Source organism: Pogona vitticeps, chromosome 1, assembly GCF_051106095.1.
Source record: "Pogona vitticeps strain Pit_001003342236 chromosome 1, PviZW2.1, whole genome shotgun sequence".
Classification (NCBI taxonomy): domain Eukaryota; kingdom Metazoa; phylum Chordata; class Lepidosauria; order Squamata; family Agamidae; genus Pogona; species Pogona vitticeps.
Genome location: NC_135783.1, coordinates 209,540,653 through 209,560,115, shown reverse-complemented (window position 1 = coordinate 209,560,115; position 19,463 = coordinate 209,540,653). Strand labels below are relative to the sequence as shown.

The following is a 19,463-nucleotide window of genomic DNA, read 5'->3' as shown; positions in this document are numbered from 1 at the left end:
CAGAAGTCTGATCCAGCCTTTGGACGTGCTGTTCTAGCCTCTACCTTGGTGTGACACCCTGCCTGTGGGTAAGGCAGCTTTTTAGTCACCCAGGGTGTGATTCACAGAGGCCACGAAGAAGGACAGGTTGCCCACCTGTAATTGTAGTTCTTCAAGTGGACCTCTGTGATTCACACATCCCGCCCGTCCTCCCTACTGTCACACTGTTCTGCTTAATTTAGCGGTGGTTGACACAACTGAAAGGGGAGCCTTGGCGCCAAGGTGCTTATACGAGGGGGAGGGGCCTTATTCTAATATGTTTTTTTGCTACCACAGAAGCTCTAGAACTTTCTGATGAGGCTTTGTGTAGGCGCGGATCACCCCACGGTGTGAATCACAGAGGTCCACTTGAAGAAACTACAATTACAGGTGGGTAACCTTTCGTTACCCTATATAATTTGGACTTCACAGTAGTGTTCTCAACACCACCAGCAACTTAGTTTGTAAAAAATGATCTCATGGTGTTCGTTATTACAAGTTGTGACAAACATAGAGTGATTTCTGATTTCTCATCCCTCCTTAACTGAGCTTCTAATGTGGACCACAAGTGTTTACCTGTGATGATCTGCTCTTAATTACAGCAGATTCTTTCATAACTCAGACCCACAACTGTGCTGATTATAATTCTTTTCTTTGTTTGCAGATGTTGCTTAACTTACATAAAAAGAGTTGGATGGAAGGGTTAACCCTTCAGGACTACAGTGAGCACTGTAAACTTAATGAAACAGTGGTGAAGGAGATGCTGGAGTTGGCAAAGAACTACAATAAGGTACAATATGAAGCATTTTCCAGAGCAATTGCTGTGTTGTAACCATTGTCCACATAATCATTTAGCTTCCCAATGATTTAGCCTCCAAAAATCTTAGTTCACACGTCCAACCTTCTTGTTGTTGTTATATGCCATCATGTCTGGCCTATAAGTCTACAAAGCTAGTTGAACTCTTCCATTCTGTAGTCCTAGGATAGGGAAAGGGGCTTATTGCTCATCATGTGACACAAGTAAAAGCCAGTCACATTTGTTCATACCCTGTTACTTCCTGTGCTGTCTCCCTTTCTCTCCAAAATTAAGTCCTTCCCATAAAGTCTTTGTTTTCTTGTTGTTCTGTTCATTGTTCATGTTCTCTTAATGAAACCCTACACTCCATGGACTTAGTAACCACACTCTGCACTTGGAAAGCAGTGAAACAACTGTCTGGAGGGGAAGAACATGGTGCTTGGCTGTTGCTATGATATGTGTGGCTTGATGCCATCGTTGAATCATAGAAGTTTGTTTGTTTTTTCATTGGATAGGTAATCCTAAAAATGATATTTCCGCTTCAGTTTGACAGAAGATTTTTTAAATGGCTTTTGAATTAGTAAGATCTCAAATGCTAACCTTTTTTACATTTCTTTCACAGGCTGTGGAAGAAGAAGATAAGATGACACCTGAACAGCTGGCAATAAAAAATGTTGGCAAGCAGGTGAGGTGTAATGAATTATATTGACGTGAAATAAGATGCTTTGTGTGTCTTGTTTCATCACATGCTGGTGGGTTTTCTTTCTCCTTGACTCTTTACAAATGGTGCATTTATTTCCAATGAAACAAATTATTACACATCTTTGACCTATGGTAGTCTCAGCAACGGACATAGAATTGTCATTTGGCATCTGCCACTATTTCGGATAGTACATTTTTGTACTTAAATAACCCATCTGTTGTTTTTTTGCCTTAAACACAGTAGGTTTTCTTTACTGTTTCTGCCCTTAGGAATTAAAAACCAGTGGAGCAAGAATTTATTTGTAACATTTTGTATTGCTACCATTGAAGTGGTTTACCAGGTTTTCCTTTAGAACAGGGTGGGAAAGGGGCAGCACGTGAGGCCACCCACATGAAACCCCAAATCCTTTTTTGCTACTGTCTAGCGCCCCTTTCAGAACTCGCCAGAGAAATTGTTTTTAAGAAAATTGTCATTGCAGTTTGCTGCCAAACTCTCAATCTAAAGAGGAGTCTTAATAAGGCTTGAGAAGGTATTTCCATCAGTGGAAATCTTCAGTTACACAACTTTCCTTACACAAGTTTCCCCAGCATGTACTGTACCTCTGTTCTTTCCTTCTTATTTATTGTAGACCAGAGTTGTGGTTCTTGTTGTGTGTCTTTTTTGTTATGGTGTCAATGTCACTTAAATAACCTTAAGTATTTATTTAATCAAGTGACATTTTAGGCCTTTTCTCATAGGCTGCTGCCTGTATGTTATGTAGAGTGTACAAGAGAGCATGACTCAGTCACTACCTTAGAGACAGTTTGCCATTTTTTCCCTTGTCTCAGTGGTGCTGGGAGATTATTAACCATCTGAGAATAACAGAGCTGCGTCTTATTAAATACTATTGATGGATTTTCTTTCACTCTCAGCCCTGTTAATCTGTTTTCATTACTTCCTTAAGTAAAACTGAACTCAATTATTTATATTTGAAATTACAGAATGAATTTTATCATGCTTTCTGTAATAAACGAGCTTGATTTAGTAGACAAAACATTTATTTTTTTTGAAGCAAAAATATTTAATGAAGTAAAAATAAATTATTTAAATAGCATGATTATTAATTTGGTTTTGGTAAAATTTTATTATACAGGAAAAAGATGCAAAAATAAGTAATAAAATATAAATCATTCTATATTTGAACTACTGTATTTTGAATCTAGTTTTAGCTATATATATAAAAAAGAAATATTAAAAATAAACCCAGCCTACTTTTTTCCTTTGGCCATACCCCTTTGGGGGGAGTACAGCAGCCAAGCAGATGGCCAGTCTGAAAAACATCCCTCAAGACCCCGCGGACATTGCCCACCTCTGCTTTAGATCAAAGGCAATCATTTGGAATCATTATCCTTAACACTTTAGGTGCTAGGCCTGGCTCCAAGGAATCCCATAACTGTTTCTATGTGCCTTCCTTGTGATGAGTAGAGATGGGAACATTTGTTACTCAACCCGCCATCCTCAAGGCCAAAGGAACTGCTGGATGGAATCTTGAGAATCTGTTTCCGTTTCCTTAGAAGTAAGGTTTTTGAGTTGGACCACCCGAAAACCTTCCTATGACCTTTATATCTTATGGAAAGAGAGTTATTATTTCTTCTGTAGCAGTGGTTCCCAACCTTGAGTAGCCCAGGTGGCCCTAGATTGTGTTCTCTAAAACCCCAGCCAGCACAGCTAGTGGTAATGGTTTCTGTGGATTGCAGTCCAAGAACATCTGGGTTACCCAAGGTTGGGAACCACTCTTCTACAGCTATCTTTTTTTTTCCTCCCCTAACCCTACTTATGGCTATAAAGTGTCAAAAGTAGAGAGAAACTCTGTGAGCTAAATCTGTTGCCTGGTCTACCTTGAACCTTCTAGGTGGCCTTTCAACAAGCAACTGTCCTTCTGCCTATGTTCTCCCCTCACCCCCCACAGTAATACAAAATTGATAATAATGGGCAGCCTTATAGAGTGGTGGCTACAGGGGATAGCATTCTTTTTTTATGATAAAGTGCTGTTTAGACAGCAAGTACATAGACTTAATTGTTTGTTACAGTTCCAAACATGTTTCTTGGAATGGTATTTGATTGAAAATGAAATTTATCCAGGAGTATCTGAGGTCAGAGCCCTGTACAGCAGTGGTTCTTAACCTTTTTGAAAGAAACGCCCCCTTGAGCCATTGAGGAAGTTATCATCGCCCCCCCTCCCCACGGTGATGATATCTTATTCATTCATTCATTCATTCATTCATTCATTCATTCATTCATTCATTCATTCATTCATTCAAGACACTTAAATCCAGTGACCCCTGAAAACAAAATTCAATTCCAAGAAAATGAAATGCCCCCAAAAAGTAACATTTAATGATTTAGTTGCAAGCGAATTTTAAGACGCAAAAAGAAATATAAAAAGGGCATAAAAACAAACCGCAATGCAGGAACTAAAAATTTCAAGACGAAAACTCTGAAACTAAATTAAGATTGGAGGAAAATATATATTCATGCACATTGTAAAAAGGCTGCAGCCATCTTCACAGGTTTGGCTTGCTCCAGCGCCCCCTACCGCCTCCTTCTGCTCCAACGCCCCCACGCCGCCCCTTTTCATTCTACCGCCCCCCTGAAAAATGAAATCGCCCCCTGGGGGGCATTATCGCCCACGTTAAGAACCACTGCTATACAGTATAGTTAAAAGTTAGCAGCTGAAACATACTTCTTTCCAGTAGGGTGATTTGAAGTCCTTTTCATTTTAAGAAAAAGACAGTATTTAATTTAATGTACTGTACTTCTAAATGGTTATAGATACAGAAATAAAGACTCAGAATGTTGTTCAGTTTTCAGTGTCAGCTTTAGCTGCCCAGTGGAATAAAATATTATAATACTCAAGTGAAATCCTGGTAGGAAACCCATGTTCTTGTGAAAATATTGTGTACCCAAGAATTGATGGGTATAAATAAATTAGCAGACAAATGTGCCACTTAACACATTTCATCTTACTTGAATCAGTTAGAATGCATCAAGCTTTTCTTTAAAGTATTGTCTTCAACAGTAACTGAAAAGCTGAAAAGACATTGCTTTCTTCTGGCTATAAATAGAGTGTTAGAAAAAAAGATTTCAGGAAAGTTCCATAGTAGGTGCATAGAGCCCATCATTTTTTTTATTCACTTGTTTCATGCTTAGAAAGGAAAACTAAGCTTAGCAGTGCTATGCATTTCCTTTATGGAGTCACACTGAGTGGTCCAAAAGTTATAATAATCATGTGCCATTAAGTCAAGTCCAACTTATGGTGACCCTTTTCAGGGTTTTTCCTGATAGAGAATACTCCAAAGTGGTTTACCGTTCCCTTCTTCTGGGGGCCCCCCTGGGACTGTGCAGCTTGCCCAAGGCCACACAGACTGGTTCTTCTTCTGAGATACACACTGGGAAATAAAACTCCTAACCTCTGGCTCTGCAGCCAGATACCTAAACCACTGAGCTCCCAAAGTAGACAGATTAATTTTAATTCAGTAGCAAACTATACACCACTTTTACTCAGAAACTGAAAATTTACTTCTAAAAATGTATCAGATTCCTTTCTACTTAACTCTGCTTTTTCCTTATATATCTTGAATAGTTTGTTTTCATTTGTTTAATTGGAAAGCATTTTTGTTTTGAGTGAGGATATCTTAAAATAACATGGGATTGAATCCCAGTTCCTTCGGAAGCAAATGGCACTACTCCTGTTGATTAAAATGGAGCATTGATTTCATTAATGAATTTGATAACAAATAAGAAAATGACAGCATAATAATTATTTTGATGATCATTGAAATTGGCCATAATTTGCAGAGCATGCACAAATATCGAAACAACCTTTTTTGGTAGAATACACATAGGATAATGTAAAGTTCATACTGCATTATGACACACTATGTACTGTGCAGTCCTGTACTTAAGGGGACTCTTTTGAATATTCGTTGAGCTTACTTCTAGTTAAGTGGATGTATAATTATACCCTTTAAAAAGTAATCTAGAGGTGGGCAGCTCACAGGCTGCCTATGACCTGGAGAGTCTCTTCTCACTGATTTAACTTAGCACTTGGAAATGATGGCTATGTTTCTTAGTGGCAGGTAATGGGTGTGGACTGCAACTCCATCACCTTTTTCTTGCTCCTTAGCACTGCGTTCAGCACCTAAGTTTGCCAGACTGGAAGCTGAATAGTAAGAAAGAAGCTCAGCACTTCTTTCTCTGAGTTGATGAAAATTGCCCCACTTCACCACCACCCACTAAACATACACTGTATGTATGTTTAGATCTTTGGCAATGCATTGTTTTCAGGCAAACATGGATTAAATCAAGGCTATTAGTACAATTTTGGAGCTCATAAGGGTGGGGGAGGAGGAAGGAGCTGCTTTTCATCCCCACAAGGTACAGCACCACGATGGGTCTGTCTTACCTTGTTCAGCAAGGATACTGGGTTTGTTGAACTCAAAAGTGCTCACCTTTTTCAGATTCATTTGGCTAGGATTTTCTCATTTGTGGTGCTAGTGCTAGTCCGAAAAAGGCTGACAGCAATGGCAGCAAGGCAAAGAAAGGGAATGGAAAGATAGACATTGGCAAGAGCAAGAAGTGTGTGGTGGTGGCTAGGCAAAAGGAGGAGAGGGAAGACCCAGGGACACACATCAGAATGGTGGTGCTGAGCCAGAAGAGGAGGGGAAAGATTGGCAGTGACTCAAGCAAGTAGAGGCGGGGGGAAGAGTGATGCAGTGTTACAGAAATGGTTCAAACAAAGGTAATCCAATAGAGGAAGTCCAATATTTTGAAGACCCTCTCTTTCAGAAAATTGACGGTATTAGATTTCAAAGACTCTACTGAAAACTACTGAGAGAATCCGTTATTGAAAGAAAGTGCTTTTTAATGTTTTTTTTAAAATTTGGATTCATTGGACAGTCCCAACCCTACTATTCAGCATTTGTAGAATTTAAAAGATGAGTAACTACAGTATTTGAATTGAGGAAAGTAGAAGTCAGAAGTAATGTAGTAAACTGAGCTGCCTCCATGAAAGGAGAAGGCAAATGGCAGCTGCATTGCCCAGTAATGCTCAAGTTTCACCAGATGCCAGCCACTGAGGTACAAAAGAGGGTTGTATACAGTAGGACCTCAGTTTCACTTATCTGCAGTCAAAATATTTTTTAAAACTAGAAAAAAGTATTTTCATTACCAGAAATGTCCACTAGAGGAAGCTAGAGACCATGCTATGTATTCTTGTTGTTGAAGAATACATAGCATGTTCTCTGGCTCCTTCTGGTGGACAGTTCTGGTAATGCATTATGAAAATACTTTTTTTCTGAATGTTTTTTCTTTTACCATGCTAAGTATAGTATTCACTATTATCCACAGTTTTCAGCATCTGCGGGGGGCTTAGAACCAAGTCCCCACAGATACAGGAGCCCCACTGTATTCACTTGCAATTTCTCTGCCAGCCATTTTGCAGAGCTCTATGGAAAGAAAAATATGTCTTTTTCTGTTCTGGAAAATTTTACCTCTTTTTTTGTTTATATCACTCCATTTACTCATTCTACTAAATAGTATGCTATTGATATTAGCTGTATGTGTGATTGTGGGAGGATGATTGTTATATGGCCTGTGTATGGATAGGTCACACAGGGTGCTGCATGTCTCTCCCTGCATCATACTTTTTTTACAGTCCTCCCCCATTGTGCAGTTTTTAGACCAGAGATCCAGAAATCCAATGGTGAGGTAATAGACCTGGGGATAGAGTGGGTCAGAAAATCTCCTGGAGAGCCTGGGGGAGGGACCCCTGTGCCCTTTATTTGGATACAGAGTAGATCAGGGTGGCTTCTGCACATCACTAGTAGGTAAGTTACTATCTAGATACAGTGGTGCCCCGCATAGCAATGTTAATCCGTTCCAGGATTAACGTCGCTATCCGGATTCATCGCTATGTGGGAGGGGAAAACCCATAGGAACGCATTAAACTCCGTTTAATGCGTTCCTATTGGGGGAAAACTCACCAGTAAGCGAAGAATCCCGATCCGGCCACCATTTTCGCTGCCTCTGTAAGCGAGGCGTGAAAACACTGCGGGCGGCCATTTTCCCCCAGCCGGGCAGCGCTTGCTTCGGCTGTGGACGCCTCCCCGCAGGTTGCGCCGCCCAGCTGGGGGGAGAAGGTTCAGAGCCCCTGCGGCGGACGCTTCACCGGAGGTGCTTCAGAGCAACCTCCGGCGAAGCGTCCACCGTGGGCGCCCTGAACCTTCGCCGCCTTCTCCCCCCAGCTGGGCAGGGCTTGCCTCTGAGCACCAGCGGTGGACGCTTTCCCGGAGGTTGCTCTGAAGGCTGCGCCTCCCAGCTGGGCGGCGCTGCCTTCAAAGCAACCTCCAGGGAAGCGTCCACCCCGGGGCTCGGAGGCAAGCCCTACCGAGCGCCGGCGGTGGACGCTTCCCTGGAGGTTGCTTTGAAGGCAGCACCGCTCAGATTCCTGCGTTCCCCCTCTACTTTTTGCAAAGAAAGTGGAGGGGAAAGCACTTTCCTTGCAAGAAAGTGGAGGGGGAGAGCAGGAATCAAAGTGCTTTGATGATTCCTGCTTTCCCCCGCCACTTTCTTGTCCCTCCACTTGTATTTTTGGGGGAGGAAAGTGGAGGGGAAAAGCAAGAATCATCAAAGCACTTTGATTCTTGCTTTCCCCCTCCACTTTTTACGAAGAAAGTGGACGGGGAAAGCAGGAATCAAAGCGTTTTGATCCCTCTCTCCCTCCTTACTTCTGTGTATAAGACGACCCTCAATTTTTAATCTAAAGATTTTAGAGAAAAGTATCATCTTATACATGGAAAAATACAGTAGCTGTGTGACAGTTTTCAATCTGGCCTTTCTGAACTATATATGATGGATGAGCAGGATTAACGTTGGTAACATAGTCTGAAATAGCAAATATTGTATTGGCTTGAATATCTGTAACCACTTCTGATTTACTACTGCCACCTTAGAGCAGTTGTAGAATTTCGCAGGATAGAAACCACGTCATACTTGGATAGGTTTGAGGACATGCCCTTTTACTGAAAAAACAACACTGTGTAAATGCCACAGTACAGTACTGTATTTTTAAGGTACTGTGAATGACAAAACAGTTTATGTTGAGGTAATTGTAAATAGATTATTGTGTGCATTCTGGCTTGTTCATAGCAGTGCTGCTTAGGTGACTTTTGAATTGTTTGAGTTCCTTTACATATTCAGAACTGACTGCACCATTAAATTTAGGGAACAGGAAAACCATTGCAAGTGTGGTAAGCTTCAAATACCCTTTAGGGTAGCTACAAGGACTCATCACTGAACTCAGGAAATTGGTGGGATGTATAAATGTGTCTGTCTGCTTTAAGCCCAGCTTGTGTTCAAATGTTACTTTCAAATAATGTCAATTAAGACACTATTTTGCCAAATACAGACAATATGAAATTAGTGTAAAGACAAATTAAGGTAACAGCTTGCGGTTTCCCGAAATTTCTTTAATGGAAATTGTGTCAGATAGCTTGTGTAAGAGAATGTTGAGATTTAATTGCTTATTGACAGTCTCAGTTTCTGCTGTCTGGTAGAAAGAATTGTTTGCATGTGTGGTGTTTCAAGTAATATCCATAAATAATCTTTTCTATTTTTATTTTAGGACCCCAAACGTCATTTAGAAGAACATGTGGATGTGCTGATGACTAGTAACATTGTCCAGTGTTTAGCAGCAATGTTGGATACTGTTGTATTTAAATAATAACTTACTCATGAATATTCTTTTCTGTCTATAATCACCTTGTTTAAAGCACTGAGACTAAGATAAATTTGGACATCAAAGACATCTGGCATTATTTGCAGTTCTAAGAGCATCACTCTTAACACCTTTTCATCTCTTTGAAGAGTTTTTTTTAATAGCAGGGTCTTTGCAGATTCCAAAGCAATTCAAGGACTAAGCTTAAAAATGTGTTGTTTTCATTTTAATATTCTGGAAAATAATTGGCAGTGCATATATACATTGATTATTACTATGTAGTTTTTAAAAAAACAAAAAAAGTTAACCTACTTAGTGTTTTGTTTGTGAATTAGGTGAGGGTCTGTCTTTGATTAATAATGGTGTACAAAGTGCAACAGTCAGAAAAATATATTTCAGTAAGATGATGAAATGCACACCTTGGCACAGATGTGATTTTTGCAATGACCTGCTCTGTGCATAGAAAATACTGTTTTTGTTTTCTATTAATAAGAGTTGAAACTCTGCACCTTTTAAAAAGTTGCTGGAATCAACATTGAAATACAAGAAGTGATGTGAGAAACCCCCTAAGCCTGTGCAAAGCACTTCTCAAAACTGAGTACGGGGCTTTTCTTCTGTTGCTTAGGGCCAATGGGGACAAGAGGGTTTCAGGGCACAGGAATGTTGGCTTCCAGGCAGGCTTCAGTCCATCTCTCCAGGCTGTAACCATTAATCAAGACTGTTCATCATAAGAGGAAATTACTGGCTAAACTGTACAAGAAATGATGGAAACAAGGCACAACAAATATTGAAAATTACTAACTGTAACTTGGGTTATTCACCTTGATGAACAACCTCTTCTGATAAAAAAAAACTCGATAATTAAAAATGATTACAATTTACCATTAGTTTGATATGGAGCCCCAAGTAATTTGAGCAACAACGGTTTTAGGCAAGAGGAAGAGAGTACCTGTTGCAAGTGACCACGTTTCTATAATAAGTGCCTGAGGAACAGTTCAGTATTGAAATAGAAATTACCAAACCCTACATGAAAAATTGATCTTCTTAAAATGCTTGAGAAGACTTGGTAATGTAATCCTAAACCTGGCTCAACCTTCGAAGTACAGTGCTCTGAACTATTATAATAGTTTTATATATTCTACTATTATTCCGTCAAGCAAAACATTCAGTATCTCTTGCACATCATGTTCCAGTCCTTCTTTTTCCTTCCCAAAAACATCCTGTTCTGCAAAACATCTGCAAAAAGTATTGAATATACGAAGGAGAGCAGAAAGTTATCTGTATGGTAATCTCTAAAGCAATAAACCTATTGCAAATAAAAAATATGAAGACATTCTTTGTTCAAAGTGTTCTGTAAATACTTGTGTAAATGCATCCTGAGGCATCAAATCACAAAAGTACTTTAAAAGAGATTTTTGATTAAATAATTTCTGTTGGGTGGGGGAAGTTTTCACTGGCCAGAATCCTATTAATTAAGTTACGCTGATGTAAGTGCAGTGGCATAAATCTCAGTGGCAAATTGCTACTAGTTTACAAGTTGCTACATGTGTCCCTCATTGCACACCAATTCTTGCAGCTACTGCACAGCAAGGGATACAAGTTATGACTTGTTAACTAACAAGTAGTTCATTGCTTCAGTTTAAGCCACTGTCAATGTAAATAGGATTAGCAGGACTACATCCATAGTAATAAAGCAAGGGAGGAAAAAGAAAAAAAACAAGTGTTTAGACATTCTTACCATTAAAAAGGTGAAATCAGTCAAGAGAAACTTTTATTTTAAATATGAAAGGAAGACATTAAATTTACAAATGTAAATGGAGAATATTTATTAATAAATTTTCTTCCGCTGTTATATAATTTCTTAGGTTTAGCTGTTATTGCTGATTTCCATAGCTGGTATCCACCATTTTAAATTTGTGCTTTTCTACTATCTAGTATACAGGACAAGAGCAGCTGCTATCACATAGCTCGCTGGCATTCTCTATATCATTTGTTTCAGAGATTAACAGATCAATGAATTGCATTTAATGGAGTAGCCAAACATTTGTTGCAAGTCAATTATTGGGATTTTTTGGTTACATTAAATCTTTTATTTGGTACTGGAAATACCTGATGAATCTTACCTGTTTCTTTGATAAATAGAATTAGTTTATGGAAAACAAGCAAATCACAATTTATGCAAGTTGAAAAAGTTGGGTTAGCTGTGGTTAATTTTTTTTTCTGTCATCGAGTATACACAACCTTTCATATGAAAAACTTTTTAATAAGAATTAAAAGCTTCACAAGAGAAAGGGGTTGTTTAAATTCAGTGCTGCTTTGTTCTTCCCAGATGTAGGATGGTTAGCTTTGACTATGATTCAGGAGATAGAAGCCATGACTGTTCGGATCTCATAGTCACAGCTTATGAGAGCCAGTATAGTGTAGTGGATAACATGCTAGACAAGGAGAACTGGGTTCAAATCCTTGCTTGGCCATGGTAATTTACAAAAGGATAGCACTGTTACAATCCATCCTTAAGTATCTCGCATATCCCAGAAACTCTTCTAGAGTTGCTGTCAGTTGGAAATTACATGACAATTGTGAAGTAAGAAAACAAGAATGGAACCAAATCTTTAAAGAAAGAAGTGAAATAATTGGATAAAAAATTCAAATGTCCCTGTTAATTGCTTTATTGAATTTGGTTAAGAAGGATCAATTGTTGAAAGAAAATAAGGACTTAATAGTACAGTAATAATAATTACGGCAGCAAGGTTAATTTTTGCAAGAAACTAGAGAAATAATAACTCAGAAGAATGGTACAGAGAACTATGGGGTATGGCAATTAATGATAAACTGACATGTGATTCGAAAATAAGGAGGCCAATCAAAAAATAATGACTTTATGAAAATATGGAGTGTACTCTTGGAATATGTATTTCGGAGAGGGAAGGGGTATACACCAAGGGAAGAAACAGTGAATTTTTGGAGAGAAAATGGATTGAATGAAGTGTAATGCTAGCCCTGAAGGTCATGGTGGCACTAATGTGATATGTAATTGTATTTTATTGTGTGTGTGTTTTTGTGGTAGTAGGTTTATGTTGTGTAATTTAATAAAAACATTTTTAAAAGGAAATTACATGACAGTACATAACAACAATACTACTTAGTAACAGAAAAGATAACTTGGCTGGAGGAAGTAACTACTATCCCATCGCAAATGTGCACCACTGTAAGCCAGTACCTATAATCCCTAACTTTATCCCATGTGTACATCTGAAAAGTACAGCCAATTTTGCAGACACGACAGGAGAAGAGTGGGTTTAAAAGTTTCAGATACTTGCACGGATAAGCTTTTGGTAGATAGGGATCCTTCTTACTACTCCCTCCAGAACAGAGGGATTGAAACTTCACTATGGACTTCTGATACAATGAAGATATAAAGATACTAATATTAACCTTGGAACTGGAAGTGTTTGCATCTTCTAATTTTAGTCCTTTGGCCTGCTTTTGACAGTTGCGTAGGGTTGTCGCTACATCCAAGATACCTCTCTTGGCCCCTTGGCCTTGGAAGATGCTTACCAAATATATTATCTTTTATACTGCCATATACATGCTATCATACACAGACACAAAAAACTTGTTGCATAAACTAATTCAGTTGCTTTGAATTAATGGCCTATTTTTGAGGGCCCAAGTAAGCATGCCTCAATCTGGTTGCTCCATCAAGTGACTGCTACTACTGTCCAGGTTATTTCCCCACTTCACTTTGGTCAGAGAGAAAGCCAATAACATAAAGGCTGGGATCCTCTTGTACCATTCAGTGCAATCACATAGTGCTAGAAATTAAGATCCCATTGTATTCTTTGGCTGTAAAGTCAAAGAATCATTATAGAGGTCAATAATCAGGACCAGGCCATCTTGCCAATAATATAACCCTAAGGAATGGGGTCTAAAAGTTCTAAAACCACTCAGCCACATAGTGAAGCTTGCTCCTCCCTTCTTGTTTGTTTTTATAGTCATCTGTTTTCAGTACTTACTATATCCCTCGCATGTATTATACCCTCACATCCAAAATGGGCTGAGAGGAAAAGATGTCAAATCATATTTTGCTGCAGACAGGAGTGCCATGGGACAGGGCAGCTCTCCACACACATGCCCCAGCCCACATGTGATACCCACCCCTGAAACATCTTTATCTCTGAGCAATTCTATGGTTTTAAAACAATTCAGAAACCTTCTGCAAGGAAGATTTCCAAAGTCCCATTGGGCTTTTTGTGAAGGTTCGCTAATAGGGGCCTCTTTCATCTCAAATAAAGGCTGAGACCGTTTAAACTCAAACACATTGTCTTGGTTTGTTGATTGCTTAACAGGAACAGGAACTTCAACAGGTTGTGTCATCAACTGCTCTTGTGGATGGAACAGTGCACGCAAGGGTGTCCATAAACTATTACCAAAAGGATTTAACTCGTCAATGTCCCATGGTCCAGATATGACTTTCTCTGACCCTATGGGTTCATTATCCTCTCCCTCAGCTGCTAGTAGCGGTAGGGTCTCCTCCCCTGTCCATCCCCAGGTTGGGGACCCCTCTCCCGGACTGGCCAGCCACGGTCCAGGAAGTATCCCATCTTCTGGAGTTCCACCAGATGCCATGATTTCTTGGATTCTACCTCTCGAGCAATCGCAAGTGACGCTGCCACTCTCTCATCTCCGTCTCCCCCCAGTAAGATGGGCTCTGAGGTAGACCTTTCCTCCTCCGCGTCTCCGCCTCCTTGTGAGGAACCCGTACTTGTTTCCACTTGTCTGTCCATGGGTCTTGTACCCAAATGGTTTCCCAACCCCCCCCCATCTCGTCCTGGGCTTCTTTTATACCCCCAGTTCCCGCCTCCACAAGTGGCCATTTCTCTCTCCCAAAACCTCCCCAGCCCGGGCAGATATATTTAACCCTTGCAAACCCGACTCCAAGTCTTTGGTGTCTACCCCTTGATGGTTACATTCCTCCTGCCTCAGATCTACTGTCAACTCCTCCGTGTTCATGCTCTTGTCTTCCTTCTTAGGGGGGGAAGGTGGTGGGGACGTCTGATTCTCCCTAGAAATCTTGGGGAGTGACGGCACTCCCATAAATGCCTCGGGTCCCTGTTCTCAGACTCCACACTTTTTTAAAGATAACATACTTCCTTTTTGTTGGAGCACAGAAAGGTTAGAGACTCTTCTGAACAGTCCTGCAGTTTCCAAAGCTATGTGAACTTATGTGTTTGCCAAAGCCACAAACCTATGTTTGTTCATTGCACATAATACCCTTCATTTCAAGGTAAGTTTGAGGCAGTTCATTGAAGGCAGTTGCCTTTGACCGAGGTCTTCCCTCTGACATCCACGTGTCCATCCCATCCTCAGCTCCTACACGTCATGCAGGAAATGTCAGAGCCTTGTTCCCTGCTGCTCCAGAGGACAGGCCTGTCATTCCGTGATATTTTTTTTAAACTCCTGGACTCCCTCTCAACCCATAGGTAAAAATTGCAAGGACAAAAATGAAAGGAAAATTCCTGATGGTGAGAGCTGTTTGACAGTAGAAAAAAAAAACGCTGCCTTGAGAGGTTGTGGGTCTTCCTTCACTGGAAAGATTTCATCTGTCAGGGATGCTGCCTGCCTCGCATGATGCAGAACCTGCCGTGAACAGGAGATTAGGCTAAAGATCTTTCTTTTTTAGGTTTTTTAAATTGTATCATTGTTTGCTAAGTATTCACAAGTTGGCTTTTGCAATGGTTGGTGCCCAGCTCATAGTAATAGAATCACACTATTACCCTACAGAAGATCAGCCAACCCTGCTCTTTCCAAGAGATCACACAGAAACAAAAACAAAAAAATCTAGCTTTCCTTTATTCTAAAAACCAATGTTACACTGATCTCTCAGAAAAATATAACCCCCTGCATCATCTGATTTACAATCCATCCTAGGCAATTATATTTCCCTTAAAGTGGTAGGCCTGTGCTTGCTAACAGATAGCCAAGCTTTAAAAGCTGCTTAACTAGCAACAACCAACCACACAGTACCAATAGCAACACAGAAACCAAACGCTATGGCAAATGTAGATGCTAATTCTATTCCTATATTTGCCCTAGTGATATTATTATGAGCCATAATAATGTCATACACAACAATAGAGGGGGTTCATGCAGTTGCTCATTTTCCAATATAATACATGTCATCAATTGCAAGTAGTGCCCTACTTCTTCATATAAGGTACAGGTATGCCAATCGCTGTGGTTTTGAATGCTGCCATTTCTGAAGTCAGCTTTCCGCCCATATATGTATGTGTGTGTGTGTGAACAGAAACCTGACTAAAGAAATGGCAGCAGTCAAAACCAGTAAGGTGACAGACCACACTTCAATGTCAGAGGACACTGGCTCACTGACATGACATCATTCTTGAATAAAGGAGTTTCAAGGGCAAATCTCAATGCAGCATTGTTAAAATACATTCCCACAAGGCAGTCAGCTCTATTTCCCATGGGTACAACGCAGGCAAAGGGTGTTTGTTAACCACCGTGTCTGTATTAAACAGTTCCATAATGCAATAATATTGGTGGTCTTGTATAACAACAGTTTTGTGAATGGCTGCTCTTAGCTTAATTATTACTTTCTGTACATTCTGCATTTCATTTTCTTCTGACTTCTTTATTTACAGTCCTTACCCAGAGTGGGAGGTGTGTACCTTTGCCACCTTGAAGTGACACTTTTGTTCACCTGATGGGAGTGAAAGCCTGTGCCATAATTCAAACTTGGTGATCTTCGAACCGCAACAAAACTCTCTGTGGTTATTACCACAACACAATCTCTTGTTTGTCATGCCTTCTGTCTTTACCAAGACGGCTCCACTGGGGCTTCCATTCTCAGCATCATGCCTTAGGATACAGGGGAAGTCATGCTTTACATACCAAAGCACTCTGTCTCTTTCTGCTGGATCTGCTGCTTTTGAGCAACCTGTCTGTATCCCTCAACGTCTGTAGTCCAACTGTGACTTGGGATGCCTGTGTAAGTGGTTCTCAAACTGGGGTCCCCAGATGTTCCTGGACTACAACTCTCAGAAATCCTGGTCAGCACATAAAGTTGGGGAAGACTTTTGGGAACTGCAGTCCAAGAACATCTGGGGACCCCAGTTTGAGAACCACTCAGATTGTACTTAAGACTGTTCCCTGTAACTGGGTTCAGAGAGGTACGAATGTAACCATCAAATACGTAGAACTCTTCTGAAAATCTGAGAAGCAGCATAATTACATAGTTGTTGACACTGATTAAACCTAGTCATGTGACATGCCAAATTTCCACTGGCACAGACTTCTTCCAGCAAAATGCCAAAACAGACAAGACACACACAGGCAAAGGTCTATCTGAGAGGAGGTATTGTGCGTTAAACTTTGTCCCTGTTTGGTTTCCGTTTCTAACAACTTTTAAGAGTAAAGTCACCACTGATGGCGCAGTCTTCCTCTTGCCCCGCCTGCCTTACTATAATTGATAGAACGAGGAACCAATGAGGGACTATCCCCATGCCACCAATGTAAATAAAGCACAGTTGTGGGTCTGCTGTAGGAAATTACGCCTCCACGTCTTGGGCGAGGCGTGAGGGTTGGAAGCTCAGTTCCTTTTCTGTCATCTCTAGGTATTTTTGTTCTTTTTAATTAAACGAATTAATGTGGATTCCCTTGAAGTAAATTTCTTGGACTTGATCCTGGCAAGTTTAGAGCAATGGGGAGCTGGAGTCCTGAACACATTTCTTAGGGACTTGCTCTTAAGTAAATATATATAAGAACATGCAGCGTCATGCGACCCCCTTGCTTTCCAAACTCTCCTGTGGAACTCAGCGGGCCTTCCCAGTGTTTAACAGCGGCTAAGTTAAAAAAAAAAAACAGAAAACCCTCTTTCCTCCCAAAAAAAGGGGAGGGAAATGTTTTTAAAAGCCTGAACCCTGCTGTATCTTTTATTTAATTCTAGCAGTGTGCTCATTTATTCCTATGAAGCCCAGGTAATTACTTGTGACAGCCTCCTTGTTATCGCAGAAGAGATCTCCGTGTGAAAGGAAAAAAAAGACTCAAAATACTGAAAGAATACAAGCATGGGAGAAAGGAGAGAGAGGAGGAGGAAAATATAGCTTTGCCTAGATGGATGCCTCGTACACTGCTTTTCTCTGATAATCTCCCCCGCATTCCGTCGCGTAGATAAAATATTTATTTACCAAAGAATCCGTAAACATCAAGGCAACTACATTAAGGCACTTCAGCTTATGATTATTTCAGAACTAAAAGGAAATAATACCTTGAGTGTACACGAGGGGAGAAAGCGACGGCTCTTTCTCTAACCCCCACCCAGCCAGCCACCCGCCCACCCACTCCCACGGTCCTCGATGCAGTTACTGTTACACGCGGGTAGCCGGTGTTTGTTGTCAACAGAGACAATCGCAGAGGAAAACGGAAGCAGCCTCTCTCTCTCTCTCTCTCTCTCTCTCTCTCTCTCTCTCTCTCTCTCTCTCTCTCTCTCTCTCTCTCTCTCTCTCTCTCTTTTCTAAATCTATAACGTTGCGTTTGGGGAAGGAACGTGGACGTGACACGTTCCGAGAGGCGCCCCCCCCCCCCCAGTTTCCTCTGTGCGGCTGTGACGGGTCTGGCCCGTGATAAATTCGTGCTAACTGGGGTGGGGTGAGGGGGGGGAGAATCACGTTGCGGGTCCCAGCGCTTCGCCTTCAGGAAAGAGGTGGAGCGGGTTGGTTTGTGTGTTTTTTTTAAATCATTATTGTTGTTATTACTGTATTTCGTGAGAGCTCATCTAAGTGTCTCCTAAACACTCTGAAAGCTTAGACGCCTGGGAAGGGGCTCCGCGAGAAGCGCCGAGGTCGCCCTTTCGCTCTCTCTCTCTCTCTCTCTCTCGTTGCCGCTTGGCTGGGGAACCCCGAGGTAGAAAGAGGAACCCCAAGATCGCCGGCTGAAGGGAGTGCGGTTTGAGCCCGGGGGCCCACCTTCTCTCTTTAGGGTCATTCCTTCCCCCATCCCCCTTCACTCAGGTCCGACACAAGAGTAAGCCTGCCTTACCCTCCCTTTCCTCTGTCTTCCCCCGCCAATAATACTAAGAATAATAATTATATTATCCGATCAAGACAAAAGGATGGAGAATAGATTTTGTATATAATCTATTCTCCATCCATTTGTCATGATCGTCGCGACCGGGAGCAGGTGATTATCCTAATTAATGTATATCTAATTAAATTACTCTCCTCGGTTAACCAATGGCAGGAGCTGTTTCATGCGCTCGGCAAGCCTGGAGATCACAAGCGGGGCTTCTCTGATTGCTGCACGGTGTCAATTGGCCAATCTCTTCTGCTCGGGAGAAGCGGGGCTGCCGGCAGGGCGGGCGGACGGGGGGGGGGGCTGCGTGTGTGGGGCGGGGGGCTGGCGGGGAAGGCATCGTGGCTTCAGTTTGGGACCAGCCTCGGATGGTGGGAGAAGCTTGCTAGGCTCCCCGCGCCGCCCAGAGTCCCGGGCTGAGCAGAATGGCTGGGCCGGCGGGCGTGAAAATAAATAAATAAATAAATAAGACATCGAGAAAGAAAGAAAGAGAAAGAGAGGGAGAGGGAGAGAGAGCCGGTTCTTTACACACACACACACACACACACACACACACACACACACACACTGTCCACTCTCACCCGGCCACACGGACCCCGGGGTTCAAGGGCCGCCGGGTTGTGTTTGCTCGAGGGGGAGGCCAAAGGGAGGCCCGCGGGCCGGCGCGATGCAGCTGGAGCCTTGTCTGTTGCCTCCGTCGATGATGCTCTCCAAGAAATTTCTCCATGTCGGCGGCGGCGGCGGCGGGCTTGGCGGGGCTTACTCGCCCGCCGCGGGCGGATCCGAGCTCGCCTTGCACGAGCATCACCACCACCACCACCATCATCATCCCCATCCCGCCGCGGCCGCCGCCGCGATCCTCTCGGCGAGCGCGGCAGCGCCTGACAACCTCGCCGTCACCACCGCCACCGGCGTCGGCGGCGTCGGCGGCGGCAGCAGCAGCAGCAGCAGCAGCAGCGACAGCCGCCACCAGCCCAACCTGGAGAGGAGTTCACCTCTGAAAAAACTCGCCAGGGGGGGGATGACGAATCAGGCCGAGGCAGACAATTTCCCTGACTCCAAAGACCCGCCAGGGGACGCCCAGCCGCACCACCCGCATC

At 42.0% G+C, this 19,463-nt stretch overlaps 1 protein-coding gene across 3 annotated transcripts in view; it reads left to right on the top strand.

The window, feature by feature from the left end:
• Positions 1-12,385, top strand: part of PSMD14 (proteasome 26S subunit, non-ATPase 14) — an 86,928-nt gene extending 74,543 nt beyond the window's left edge. For all 3 annotated transcript variants that reach the window (XM_020798342.3, XM_020798341.3, XM_072982336.2), the window contains exons 10-12: positions 683-808; positions 1,437-1,499; positions 9,181-12,385. In XM_020798342.3, the coding sequence (XP_020654001.1) occupies positions 683-808; positions 1,437-1,499; positions 9,181-9,279 (288 nt within the window). In that variant the 3' untranslated portion in view covers positions 9,280-12,385. The remainder of the gene's footprint in view (positions 1-682; positions 809-1,436; positions 1,500-9,180) is intronic.
• The last annotated feature ends 7,078 nt before the right edge of the window (positions 12,386-19,463 follow it).